General features: G+C 44.0%; 1 protein-coding gene across 8 annotated transcripts in view; it reads right to left on the bottom strand.

The window, feature by feature from the left end:
• Positions 1–15,241, bottom strand: part of XRCC4 (X-ray repair cross complementing 4) — a 285,177-nt gene that overhangs the window by 238,824 nt on the left and 31,112 nt on the right. For all 8 annotated transcript variants that reach the window (XM_070056390.1, XM_070056397.1, XM_070056391.1 and 5 more), the window contains one exon: positions 4,345–4,493. In XM_070056390.1, the coding sequence (XP_069912491.1) occupies positions 4,345–4,483 (139 nt within the window). In that variant the 5' untranslated portion in view covers positions 4,484–4,493. The remainder of the gene's footprint in view (positions 1–4,344; positions 4,494–15,241) is intronic.

Genomic DNA, 15,241 nt, shown 5'->3' with positions numbered 1-15,241 from the left:
GGCAGCTTTGCCAACACAGCAGTCTTACCAGTATCACATCCTCAACCCACTGGACTGCCTCATTTATTAAAGATCCTTCTTCCAGTGAGCTGTCACATTATTTCCATACAGGTCAGCAAATACCTATCTATGTATAGGACAATTCTAAGTACAACTAACTGTTTAATGATAAAATAATTAAGAGTTTAATTTATTTTTCAATAATCTCAAGAGGCGGATAAGTTCCTTACTTCCGACAGCAATTTTCATAACAGTCATTGATCATTACCCCACTTTGCAATTTAACCCTTTGAGAGAACCCTCTGTAATACTGAAGTGATGACAGGCCACATGAAAATTAGACCCACAAATCACTCATTAGATAAAGCATTGCTAATGGGAAAGAAATCGGTGAGTTCAGTGTGTGGGAGGTTAAAAGGAACCCCACATCCTTTTAATTTCACTAAGCTGAAAAGAAAAAAAAATTATCCAAATTGAAGGTTGCAGCAATCAAAAAGCTGCACGAAAAAACAGGATGAGGTATAGGAAGGAAATTCATTTTCATGTTTCAATTATTTAATTGTTTCAATGTTCTTACTCACATTATTGTCTATCTGTAAAGCACCAAATTACTTTTTATGTAATGACTTAACTAAACATGGACATATGTTATTTGCTTTAATACTTTATACCTGATGTTTAAACAAGAAAAGAGGAATGAATAATGAAAGGCATAAGCATATGTGAGATATCAAACTGTATTAGAGATCTTTCAAAATAAAATGACCATATAGTGATTTCTGTTTGAAAGCTTGTTCACTACTAGAAGCCAAAATGTTAACAAGCCACAAAAGAATGCACAAGTTTGGTATCAAATTTTTGTCACACTAAATCCCATTAACTGGAAAACAAATGGTAGAATGTAGTACATTTGTGATTAATGTCAGCATTAAAGAAATATGAAACTGGAGTTTCTATTCAAAACCATGCAAACTCTAAAATGAACAGTTCTTGTTCGTAACTGGTTTTATTTATTTGAGACATTATTCTACTCTTCCAATCAAAAAGCATTCACTGAGCGTGCCATGTCCTAGTGTTTGTCTAGATCCGAACAAGTGATGGACAGATCGCATGGGTCTCCCCCTCTCCATGTATATCCCTAGGATCCAGACAAACAACACTCATGTTGATAGCATTAACTGTGGCACAGTAGATCAGGCAAGACTAATGGCACCAGAAGCCCATATGGGTTCCGTTTTGACTCCCAGTGCTCACTTCTAATCCAGTCCCCTGCGGAAGCGCCTGGGCCTGTGACATCCATGTGGGAGACATGGGTGGAGTCCCTGGCTCCTGGCTGTGGCCTAGCCCAGCCCTGGCTGTTGCAGCCATTCGGGTAGTGAACCAACAAACAGACAATCTCTCTCTCAATAAATAAATCTTTAAAAAAAAAAAAAAAAAGAGGAAAGAGAACTGCCAGCCCACTGTATAGGACATAACCCAAGTGTTCTGTAAGTGTAAAGTTAAATTTCTGATGGAAAGTTAGATTATTATTCTCCCCTAAACTTTGATGATAAGACAATTTTAACAATACACTACTATGAGTTTGCCTTGGGAAAGGAGGCTCACTGAGCAGACCAGAAAGTAACCTCTTCCTCTGGTAATGAAGGGTCCGGAAGCTCCTCAAGACCATCTGACCATGACTTACTATTCCAAACTCACCATCTGCCAGCTAGAAATACCCAAGTGATAAACACAGTACTGCTTACACGCAAGCCACCATGCCACCCAAGACCCGCCTCCCTGGCAGTGCCGTCAGACTGCTCCTCTCTCCCCAAAGACCAGCTTTACTCAATACCGTAGGTTTGAGCCCAATGCACGTCTTCAGACTAGAACAAGAGCTGCCACGTCCCTTCTGCAACAGGCACAGAGCTACACACCTGATCTGTACCAACCAACCAACAACTGAGTTCTCCTACATGGAAGTTTTCAGCTTAGGGGTTGGCCTTGTGGTGTAGCAGGTTAAGCCACCGCCTGCAGTGCTGGCATCCATACGGGCACCAGGTCAGTCCCAGCTGCTGCACTCCCCATCCAGCTCCCTGCTTGTGGGGAGCAACTGGGAGCAACTCCGACTAGACTAAGTTACTGGAATTAAGACTTATTCTATGCATCTGCTCTCCCACAATATGGCGCTGGGAGAGGAGAAAACAGCTTCTACGCAGCTGCCTCTTGCCAACTTGAGTGATGACCTCCAGGAGCTGATCCTGCTCCTGATTGGAGGAGAGCAGCGTACTCGGCGTGTGGGCAGCCGAGTTGGGATTGGCGGAAGAGGACTATAAAGGAGGAGAGAGACAACATGCACCAGGAACATCTAAGAGGAACATCTATCTGAAGGAACACCTGTGCAGCCCCCGAGAGAGCCGGCCGGCGGTGTGCCGCTCCCCCGCGGAAGTGGGGAAAGTGGCAGGGGGAACCGCCCTTCCACGGAGGTGGAAGGGTCGGTAGCTAACCCGGGAAGAACCAGCAGCAAACCCGGGAAGGGCCGAGCAGACAAAAGAACAGCGCAGGGTCCTGTGTCGTTCCTCCACGAAGACAGGGAGCGACATAATGGTGCCGTGACTCGGATATGAAGCCTAGGCAGGGTTTGGTGTCCTTCCTCCACCAAGAGGGGGAGCGACACTGCTGAAGCACCTGGGAAGGCAGCAGAGATTGGCCCAGGTACAAGGGTCTCGGCACTCACGTGGGAGACCTGGAAGAAGCCACTGGCTCCTGGCTTCGGCCTGGCCCAGCCCTGGTCTTTGTGGCCATTTGGAGAGTTAACCAGTGGACGGAAGACATTTCTCTCTCTCTTTCCATAACTACCTTTCAAATAAATATAAAAATAAAAATAAAAATAAATTTCATGTACAGCTTAATTGCATTCCATAGTAAGTCCTGGAAACAGTACCTTTGAAGTTTCTGTATTTTACAGTAATCCCATCTCAAATGTACTTGTTCTCTGTCACAAATAATCAAATCGAAAAACCTGTGAGGAGCAGATGCTTACTGGTTCCCGTGTCTTATGCTGGAGAACCAGGGTTTGATTCCTGGCTCGAGATCCTGGCTTCAGCTGCCTGCTAATTCAAGACCCTGGCAGGTGACAGTAATGGCTCAAGAAACTGAGTTCCTCCCATCTACATAGGACAACTAGAACATGTTCCTCCCATCTACATAGGACAACTAGAACATGTTCCCAGTGCCTAGCCATAGGACAACTAGAACATGTTCCCCGTGCCTTGCCATAGGACAACTAGAACATGTTCCCCGTGCCTAGCCATAGGACAACTAGAACATGTTCCCCGTGCCTAGCCATAGGACAACTAGAACATGTTCCCCGTGCCTAGCCATAGGACAACTAGAACATGTTCCCCGTGCCTAGCCATAGGACAACTAGAACATGTTCCCCGTGCCTAGCCATAGGACAACTAGAACATGTTCCCCGTGCCTAGCCATAGGACAACTAGAACATGTTCCCCGTGCCTAGCCATAGGACAACTAGAACATGTTCCCCGTGCCTAGCCATAGGACAACTAGAACATGTTCCCCGTGCCTAGCCACAGGACAACTAGAACATGTTCCCCGTGCCTAGCCATAGGACAACTAGAACATGTTCCCAGTGCCTAGCCCCAGCCTCAGCCCAGTTCTGGCTTTTGCAGGCATTTGGGGAGTGAATCAGCAGATGGGAGTTAGATATAGATATAGATATAGATATAGATATAGATATTGATATAGATATTGATATCGATATCGATATAGGTGTGTATGTGTGTGTGTGTGTGTATGTGTGTGTGTGTGGGTGCTGTGTGTCTCAGATAAATACTTTTTAAAGCCTGGAAGTATAAATTAAATTTGACTATGCTATATAATTTATAACATTTCCGAAAGAAAATTTCACAGTGCAGTTTATCATTTTTTTAATCTTTATTTATTTATTGAAAGTCAGAGAGAGAGGGAGAGACAGAGATCTTCCATTCACTAGTTTACTTCTCAAGCGCCCACAGTACCCAGGACTAAGCCAGGCAGAATCTACTAGCCAAGAACTCAATCCAGGTCTCTCATAGAGCAGCAAGGACCCAGGTACTTACTCTGTCCTCTGCTGCCTCCCAGGGTACACTACTGCAGGAAGCCTGAATCTGGAGCAGTGCCAAGACTCGGTCCCAGGCACTTGTATGTGGAAGGTGGGCCTTCCAAGTAATAAACTTTAGGGAAACATTTCAAAAGGTAATGTCAGTTTTACCCGATATTTACTAAATACTTCAATCTGAGGAATCATTGAGGACTGAAAAACAGCACATTAAATTTTCTTTAAAAATTCTGCTTCAACATTACCTGTCCCAGTCCATGCCAACTGACCATCAGTAAGTAGGATAACAAATCCAGATCCCACTGTTTTCTCCCAAGAAATCTGCAGAAAGTGAATTATACTGGGTTCAGAAGCAAGACGGATTCTGCTTACTTTTCTCCCCATTTTTGATCACCTAAAATGGAAAAATAAATATTTTTATAGGAAACTGTAACTATCAACTAATGACTTTTTTTGTATTGACCTATGAGCTATGCAAACACCAAGAACATAAGGAAATGATTAAAACCAAAAACTGTGCAATACAAACACTGAACTCAGTACAGTGCAGTTTGCTCAACACTGACTCACAGTTTATACAGATGAGAAAAAAGAAGAGGCCTTAAATGGCAACTGATGTTCCCAGGTAATGGAGTGGAATAAAAATTACCATTTCAACAATACCAAGAGTAAATTTTACGCTTTCTTTTCCCCAAGAGTAAATACCCTCTTTTTCTACAACAAAAGAAATGGTCACAGGCACTTCGGTGAATGGTCTGGGAATGTGACAGTAATTAGTGAGGATAAACTTGACCTTAGCCTCTGTCTGGAGAAAGACTGTGAGAAATGACAAGTCAGTAGAAGTCCACTGTCGGCAGCAGTACCCTGTTACACCCTACAAAAGGAGTACCCAGGCTCAGTGACTCAAACACTCTGTCCACTGAGGCAGGAGCCCCTTAACAGAGACCAAGGAGATGAGATTATGACATCCTGAGGTCAATTTCTAAAACTCTGTGTTGTGGGCGGCTTTTGTGGTGCAGCAGGTTAAGCCACAGCTTGCAATGCCTGCATCCCACGTCAGAATGCCAGTACGTGTCCTGGCTGCTCCTCTTCTGATTCAGCTCCCTACTAATGCACCTGGAGAGGCAGCAGACGACGACTCAAGTCCTTGGGTTCCTGACACCCACATGGGAGACCCAGCATCAGTTCCTGATTCCTGGTTCCATGCTGGTCCAACCCTGGCCGTTGCAGCCATTTGTGGACTGAACCAGTGAATGTCTCCCTCTTTATCTCCAACTCAATCTGTCACTGTGTCTTTCAAATAAATAAATCTTAAAAAAAAAATATTGAAGTGTTACATACAGGCATAAAGGAATGCATATCAACAATACAATGGGGTGAATTTTACAACTGAACAAGTCCATGTAAGCAGCACCTACGTAAAGTAGCAGGGCACAACCACTCCAACTCAGTCTCATACGCATTCCCTTCCAGAGACTACTTCCCGAACACCCACTATGCTGTCTGCTGTCTTCTAACAGAGACTGCAGTTTAGAATGCTTTTGTGCCTCAAAGAAATGTAACTGTGCAACATATTCTACTCTGTGTCTCTGGTTCTTTGCCCAGCGTCACGCCTGCCAGACACATCCACGCTGTGACGGACAGCTGTGGAGCACCTTTGGGACCCTGCACTACTCCGTTCTGTAGACAGAGGATAATTTATCCCTGTGGGCACCTCCCAGGTTTTAAGGAAGAATTCTCACAGACATCTATGCCTGTCTGCCACATTTACGCCCATGAGCAGAACTGCAGACTCTAAGGATATATACATGCTCATCACGGTACTTCACGGGCACTCATTCTCTAAAAGGGCTGACCAGTTTCCAACTGCTGCATGAGAACTGTGAACACTTCCCATCCTTGGAAGCACTTTCCACCATTTCTGTTTCAGCATTTGGGTGGGTATGCAGTGGTATTACTTGTGGTTTTAATTCACGTTTCCCAGGGGTGAAACAGATACTGAGCCCTTTCTGTATTATTCACTGGATTTATGAATACCCAGTTTTGTGGAGTATCTGTTCAATCTTGCCAATATTCTTATTCAGTTATCTATTTATTATTAATGCTTTTATTGGTTCTTGATGATTTCTCCTTTATCAATTTGGATATGAATCCTTTTATATGCCTATATGCTGTATCATCTTCTGTTTGATGCGTCATCTATTCACTCTCATAAGGGTATCTTCCCATAAAAAGAAATTCTTACTTTTAATGAATCAAAATTTATCGATTTTTATGTTATGGCTAGCACTCTTGGAGTCCTGCTGAGGACCTCTTTGGTGCTGTGATATATTCTCCTGCATTATCTAGAAGGTTTAATGCTGTAATTCTTACATTTAGATCCCAAATCCACCCAGAATCAATTTTTGTATGTCATGTCAGATAAGGGTCAAGATACAGCTTTTCCTTATAGACACCTCACTGACACAGTACTGCTTACGGAAGGCCCGCCTGTCCCAACTGCACTGTAGTGACAACCTTTGTCTTAAACCCCATGACTGAATATCCGTGGGTCAGTATCCACATTCCTCAGACAGTCTCATTAGTCAGTTCGTCTAGTCCCACACCAATGCCGCACTATCTTAATTACTACAGGTTTACAGTGTCTTAATAATTCAATCTGTAATTCTTCCACATATATTCTTCTTCAAGATTTTTTTTAAATCTTATTCCTTTGTATTTCTATATCAATTTTAAAATCTGTCAATTTCTGCCTATGTACCTGCTAGTGTTTTCATAGGGTAATTTTTAGGTTCTGACATCTTTCCAACATTGAACCTTCGAATCAAAATGGATGGTATGAGGGCCAGTGTTGTGGAACAGTAGGAGGTTAAGTTACCATCTGCAATGCTGGCATCCCATCTGAGCACTGATTCAAGGCCTAGCTGCTCCTCTTCCAATCCAGCTACCTGCTAACGTCCCTGGGAAAGCAGTAGATGATGGCCCAATAACTTGAACAATGGCTACCCATGTGGAAGACCCTTATGGACCTCCAAGCTCCTGGCTTCAGCCTGGCCAAGCCCTGGTAGTTGAGGCAATTTGGTCAATGAACCAAATGAGAGACCACGTAGGATCTCTCTCTCCCTCTCTGTAACTATGCCTTTCAAGTACTATATGTGTATATATGTGTGTGTGTGTGTGTCTTGACTATTGTATTTTAAATTATCGTTTTCCTTTTTTTTAATAAAAGTCCTGAACATTTTTTTTTTTTTAACCAGGCAGAGTGGATAGTGAGAGAAAGACAGAGAGAAAGGTCTTCCTTTGCCGTTGGTTCATCTTCCAATGGCCACCGCGGTCGGCGTGCTGCGGCCAGCGCACTGCACTGATCTGAAGGCAGGAGCCAGGTACTTCTCCTGGTCTCCCATGGGGTGCAGGGCCCAAGTACTTGGGCCATCCTCCACTGCCTTCCCGGGCCACAGCAGAGAGCTGGCCTGGAAGAGGGGCAACCGGGACAGAATCCGGCGCCCCGACCGGGACTAGAACCCGGAGTGCTGGCGCTGCTAGGTGGAGGATTAGCCTATTGAGCCGCAGCGCCGGCCACTGAACATATTTGCTATGACTATTCTTAGGTATTTGAAAGTAAATTCCTGAATAATGCTAATTTACTCCCTAATTCTGATATCAGATTTACTAAATAACTTATTCATACTTAGATCTAACTGTACATATATTTTTTAAAGATTTATTATTTTTATTTATTTGAAAGACAGAGTTAGAGAGAGGTAGAGACAGAGAGAAAAGTCCACCATCCACTGGCTCACCCACCAAATGGGCAAAACAAGCCAGAGCCGAGCTGATCCAAAGCCAGGAGCCAAGAGCTCCCTCCAAGTCTCCTAAGAGGATGCAGGGGCCCAAGGAGTTGGGCCATCTTCTACTGTTTTCCCAGGCCATAGGAGAGAGCTGGATCAGAAGAGGAGTGGCCAGGACTAGAACAGATGCCAATATGGGATGCTGGTGCCGCAGGCCAGAGCTTAAACCCACTGTGCCACAGTGCTGGCCCCTGTACATCTATTTTACATATGCTAAAAGAGAGCTCTGAACAAAAAATTCTCTCCCCCCAAAAATCATGACAATAGACATTTGCCTTTTTAGTTTTCAATCTCTGATCTTGACAGAACAATCCCAAATCGTGAACAGAAAACTAATAAAAAGGATTAGTAAAAGTAGCACCAGATCAGTTAAAGCCTGACTTGGTTTCTTGGACCAACCATGCTGCAAAATTTTATAAACAACCTTGGAAGGTTGTTCTTAATTGATGTTCAAACCAGTTAATTATCCTTTGTTCTAGGGATGTCTGTCTTGGATTTTTGTCAGTAAACTCAAAAAAAAAAAAAAAAAAAAAAAAAAAGAAGAAGAAGAAGACAAAAACAAATTGACCTAACATTGTCAAAATCACATACAAGGACATTTCAATAGTTCTTGGAAAATGAGTTTTATGAAAAAAACTACATATGCATAGATTCCAAAAATTTTTGTACCAAAATAAACATATCTTTTGATTCCATAATTTCTGAAGTATCTTCACATCAAATGAAAATATTTAAACAACTTATCATCTCTGACTCCATTAAAAATAACAGAAAAAGAATACTTTTCCAAAAATGAATGCTGCAACAACTAAAAGCAATGTCTCCATTTTATTGTAAAATATATTCTACTTTTTACTCCATACAATATAAGCTAAGAATCTGGACCACACAATGTAGTGCCGGAAATAGGACTAGAAGGGTATGAGATCTAAGAAAATCATCATCCTTTTTTTGTTAAAGACTTTGCAGTTTCACAAGAACCTTAGTATTACTTGAACAAATAACATAAATCTAGACAAATGAAACTTTTAAAAACACTAATCTCACTTTCCCCAAAACAGTGTTCCCGTGTCTTTATCTTCAGGCATACACACATCTTTCCTTAAATATACATTGTGTTGTGAGGAAAAGCCTTCTTTTCATATGAGTGAGTATAGACTTTCAGACCTAGAACTCTTAGGAACTAAATAAAACTCACAACTCACGGAGTACCATACTTAACTGCCAAGTATGCTCACATGCATCAGCTCCTAATTTTCACCAGAACCTTATCAAAACGGCAACTATTAGTATCTCCACTGTATTCTAGAAAGGAGAGGTGAAGTCTAACAGCCAAGACCACACACAAAGTCAGGGGTTATGCAAGGAGTCCACTCTATAGCATTTTTGCTGTTGCTAATGCACATGTCTAGTAGAGCTGAAGACAAGAATCAGGGCTCCACGAGACATCATCAGGTACGGGGGGAGTCTGGACTAGTAGTTAGGATGCCAGTTATGACAGCCATGGGATTCCAGCTTCTGGCTCTAGCTTCCTGCTAATGCAGACCCCAGGAGGTGGTAAGGGAGGTGTGGGTTCCTGCCACTGGCTTGGGAGACTTGCATTCAGCTCTCAGCCCTTGATTCTAGCCCCCTGGCCATTTTAGGCGTTTGGGGAGTGAACCAGGAGATGTAAGTGAGCTCACTTTCTCATAGATAAGTTGATTAGTATATTAATTAAATTTTAAAGTTACCAGGTAAAGAAACTAGGTCAGACTATAAAAGAGGTGTTCAGAGAGCTTTGTGCCCTGTGCTAATAAGCATTACCAGATGAGAAGCTGTTGTTTTAAGACTATTCTAAACCAAAACCAAGACTTTTCTTTTCAGTCCTCCACCAAATGGCAATTAACCTGGCTCATAATTTGCAAACAGTATAAGACACATGACAAATTAGCCAGTCTTGGTTCTGCATCATGCTACAAGAAAGAAACCTGCAACTGTGCTCTCACACCGTATTGCTGACAGCTGGACACATCCACTTGGGATTCCAAAAGGAATCCCACAGTAGACTTTCCACAAATACAAGAGTGACTTCAAAAAGTTCTTGGAAAAACTGTATTATGAAAAAAACTACAAATCTATTCAAAGACTTTTGCACCAAAATAAAATCTGTTAACTTTAATTTACTACTAACTTTTTGGAGTTCCCTTATATTGTCCTTGGATTTATTCAACATTATCTCAAATCTGTCACCCATGGAGTCTACCCTTTTCTGGTAGTTTCATCAGCTGGAAGCATACAGATGAAATCTAGATCCTCTAATATAAGACAGGCCTTTCCAGAAGGCTATGCCTTTGGAGTTAACTAAAACACTTCATAGATAGGTGCCTTCTCGTACCTCACCACATTGATTATTCTCTCAGAATTTACTTAGTAATCTTTGCCACTCAAAGCATAGCCCAGAACCCAAACTGATACTCTAGTTGTGCCAGAGACAGTAAAAGATAGGCAAAGCCTCATCACAAACAGTGCTTCCCTGTAACTTCCAGGAAATACCATATTTGCTTTTATATTATTATATTTAATGATAATGAAAATGGTGAAAGCTGTGTTTGGCATTTTGGTTCCTGTTGGTTTTCTACAGATTTCTATTTGAGTTTGCTACGGAACTTCCCCCACATACATTATTGCTAATTTGCATTTATTCTTTCCTATGTTTACAATATGAGGTGTTTCTGATACTTTTTTGCAGGAGTGCAATTTCATATTTCATACTTGGCTTGTCAAGTTTAGGCAGAATAATGATTTTCTTCTTAAGACCCAACACATTCACTATCTCTCTCCCTGACACCGTCATGTAAAAAGCTGATAAATATCTATTCTAAGGACTCAAATCATTCACACAAAATGTCGAGCAGGACAAGCCCTAGCATGGCCCTCTGAGGGCTGCTGTTGGAAACAATCCTCCAAGCGATATGAGGCTTGGGTACAACAGCAGTGTGCCCCTCACATCTGTACCTCAGTAATGAGACAGGGAGATGGAGTCCTGAGCAAAATCGACCTACCCTACCAAGACTGGCATGCAATAACCTTACACTCACTTATAATGATTAGAGCTTCTTCTATGAATCCAAAAGTGATTCTTCAGGTAAATCATTCTCGATTATTACCTAGATTGGCTACTAACGCTGTGGTATGGCACACAGCATTGATTTAAAAGCAAGTAACTATTCTTTTTCTAATACAGGAATATCCTTTATGTGCACTTCAGTAAAAGACACTTCAACTGTTGAAGCTAACAAAGTTATAAAAAAGTCAACATATGGAAAGAAAAAATACATTATTAGTTGTCAAAACCAGGACCAATGCATAAAGATGAAAAACTAGAGAGAGGACGTGAACCAAAGCAACACCCACGTTAGCTGCTCTGACACCATCTCCCCGTCAATCTGAGTTATTATCCCAACAGCCTTCTCCACAGGAGCTGCTGAAACCAGGTGAGAGACCCACAAAGCCTAGTTTTCATACAACAACAAGAAGTCACATAGGAGGAGGCACTTTTTTGATGGCACCGCTGAACATCTCAGAGCTGCACAGGGGCTCACAGCCCTTGTCCACAGGCTCCTATCTGTCGCCTGAATATCAGAAGGCTGCTCGGCCAGGTGGGAGGCCTCTACACCTAGATTACTTCTCACAGATGGAAATGGTAGACTTGTCCTGGAGTTAGGCAGACATCTGTGCTTCAGTTGGACAGACTCATTTTAGCACTTATCACAGCCAGCATGAAGTGGGCCTGGTGTGCACCCTTGAGACTGTGAGACCCAGGGGTGACTCTGCATAGTGCCAATGCAAGCAGCCAAGGGGCTATCTTTATCATCCTCCTCCAACCTTGCACAGACAGAAACAACAAGACTATCTTGGGACTCAGTGCTGAGTTGGTAAAGGTCAACACTAGGCAGATCCCAAAAGACCCCATCCCTAGGTCAGTGCCTGTGGGTGGGTTCTCTAGACTTGCCCCTGTATCATGCAGAGACCTGTGCCCTGGTGGGATGGACCTGTTTCACCATGTATCACCGCAACCTTGCCAGGATCAGGCATGCAACCCCATGATCACACAGGGCCTAAGGAGACCACTATGACTCACCTAGCTCCTGTCGGGATGGCAGACAGGCTACCTCTATCATCCCTCCTACAACCTCGGGCAGACAGCAGGGAAGCAGACTCTACTGGGACTCGGTGGCAGGCTGATAAAATACTGATGGTTCCTGGCCCCAGCCAGTATCTGCAGTTGGAGTCTCTGGACTTATTCCACAAGCAAACAGAATTACATGGCCTCCTCAACTGATCAGTCTTATACCAGTCAGCATCACCAGCACCTGGTATGAACGTCAGACAGGAATTCTGCTGAGCATCAAACAGACTGTAGCAGAGCGGGATTCAATCCACTCCCAGGCTGCAGTGGATTGTGGTTCTGGGTGTGATGAGCATCATGGTATTGGCATTGGAGGCAACAGGACAAGGCATCAGGGCCCAGTCCAGTGAATGGAACAGAGTTGTAGGGACAGATTACACCTTTTAAGTGCTTGCTTGGTTTGTTCTGAACAATACACCAACTACAGATGTGGGACAGATCTCAGCTTGGGGAATGATTTAGAACTGAATAAATGAAGATTGAAAAAGTGAAAATGCACCCAGAGTGGACCTGTAGCAAACTTCAAGTTACAGTGCCATTGAGTGCTGAAGTAACAGAAGTATCCACAAGTTCTAATAATATAAACAGACTGCTTGGAATTTCTGAAAGGACAGCTACAAGAAAAGCCAGATTACTGTAACTAATCCTTCAATGCACAAACCAACACGTGTCAAGAACCTCCAGGGAATCGTGACCTAATAAACAAAGCAAGATGCTAGAAACTAACCGTCTAGGAATTGAAATTTCCAAATGTTTGGACAGAGACTTAAAAATAGCTATTTTAAAGAAATTCAATGAACTTCAACAGAGAGAACACAAATAATTTAATACTCTAACAGAGAAGCTTGACAGAAAGATGGAAGAAATTCAAATAAATCAAACAGAAATGGTTCAAATGAAAAGTACGCTAAGTGAATTTAAAATGCAATTGAAAACATCAACAGCAGAATAGATCAAACAGAAGGTTAAAGACACGCTATCTGAAACACACAGTAGCAGATGGGTGTTTGGCATCCTCTGGATGCCCACATCACATAGTGGAATACCTATGTTTAAACTCGGCTCCGCTCCCAATACCAGCTTCTTGTTAATGTGCACTATAGGAGGCAGGAGGTGATGGCTCACATAGGTGGATTTCTGCCAGCCACATTGGGAGAACAGATGTTGTAGGCATTTGGAGAGTAAACTAAAAAATAGGATTTCTCCCTCTCTCTTTCTCTGCCTTTCAAAAAAATAAAGAATAGAAAAAAAATACACAGTTGGAGGAGAAAAAAGAAACAAAAAGAATCAAAGGAATGAAGAATCTTATAGAAACTTTGGAATAGAGTGAAAAGAAAAAAACATATCAGTTACTGGGATTCAAGAGGGAACTGGAAATGACAAAGGGATAGGAGGCATATTCAAAGAGCTAATAACCTAGAGAGGGAAAACTATCAGGTACAGATAAAAGGTCACCCACCAAGTCTACTCCAAGACATATCACAATCAGGGTTTCCAAGGTTCAGCATAAAGAGCTGACTCTCAAAGCTCCAGAAGAAATGAAACAAATAACAGAATGGGGTCTCAATTCACCAGACTACAGACTTCTTAGCAGAAATCTTACATGTCGCTCCCCCTCTTCGTGGAGGAACGACACAGGACCCTGCGCTGTTCTTTCGTCTGCTCGGCCCTCCCCGGGTTTGCTGCTGGTTCTTCCCGGGTTGGCTACTATCCCTTCCACCTCCGTGGAAGGGCAGTTCCCCCTGGCCACATTCCCCACTTCCGCAGGGGAGCGGCACACCGCCGGCCGGCTCTCTGGGGGGCTGCACAGGTGTTCCTTCAGATGTTCCCCTTAGATGTTCCCGGTGCATGCCGTCTCTCTCCTCCTTTATAGTCCTCTTCCACCAACCCCAACTCTGCTACCCACACGCCGAGTACGCTGCTCTCCTCCAATCAGGAGCAGGTCCCACAGTTTATTGGTTGAACTGGAGGCAGCTGTGTAGAAGCTGTTTCCCTTCTCAGCGCCATATTGTGGGAGAGCAGATGCATAGAATAAGTCTTAATTCCAGTAACTCAGTCCAGTCCGGATTGCTCCCCACAGATCCCCCTTTCTTTTTATTTTTGGCGTTGATACGCGCCTGTCTTCGGTGTCCCGCGGCACACACTCTGCTCTACTTGCTAGAGTTGCCACAGGCTCTTACAAGTCCTATCAATCAGGCAAACCGAATCCGGGTCCTCTCTTCGCCATGTTGTGAGGAGGTTTTTAGGCGCTGATGCGTGCCTGTGTTCGGTGCCCTGCAGCGCATGCTTTGCTCTGCCCGCAGGGGCTTACAAGCTCTATCAGGCAAACCGAATCCAAGCCTTCTCATTGCCTTTTTGTGGGGAGGCCTTACTGATGTTAATTCGTGCCTGTCTTCAGTGACCTGCGGCGCATAAGCTGCTAGCCGCCGCAGGTGCTCATCGTGCTCATCGCCTCACTTAATCAGGCAGACCGAATCCAAGCTCTCACATTGCAGTGTTGTAGGGAGGCCTTTCTATTTCTCTATTTCTCTATCTCCGGGCATTCCTATTTCTCCCATTTTACTTCTATCTTCCAGCATTCCTATTTCTCTCATCTTTACTTCTAAACTTCTATTTCTCTTATCCCTGCAGCTTCCCGGCGCCTCGCCCTGCCGGCAGCTTCACGGCTCCACGCAGCTTCCCGGCGCCTCGCCCCGCCCCGAGGCTGCTTCTCGGCGCCTCGCCGGCTGAGCCGCTTCAGCCCGCGCCTCTCTCATCTGCGCAGCTTCCCGGCTTTGCGCGGCTTGGCTTCGCGCGCTCCGCGGTCTCCACGCCCTTCGCGTCTGCACCATGGCCTCGCGCCAGCCCCGTTCCCTATCTATTCACGCCCCGTGCTCTCTCTGCACGCGGCGGCTTCCGCGAGTAACACAGCGTAGCTTACGTGTCCGCCACTAGCATTCAATCTAAGTTCCCTGGGCTAGCCTGGCGAATTCAACCCAGCATACGTCTCCGCCCCACGATTTGGCTTCCCGTCCTTTGCTCCCCGGGCTAATCAGACGGATCCCAATCTGGCTTACGTTTCAGCTTCTGGTTTCAACTTTTCGCCCCCCATTCCCGGGCTAACTTGAGAATCCCAAAGTGGCTTTC

This window comes from Oryctolagus cuniculus, chromosome 14 (genome assembly GCF_964237555.1).
Source record: "Oryctolagus cuniculus chromosome 14, mOryCun1.1, whole genome shotgun sequence".
NCBI lineage: Eukaryota > Metazoa > Chordata > Mammalia > Lagomorpha > Leporidae > Oryctolagus > Oryctolagus cuniculus.
The sequence above is the reverse complement of the archived record's forward strand: the minus strand, read 5'-3'. Positions and strand labels throughout refer to the sequence as shown.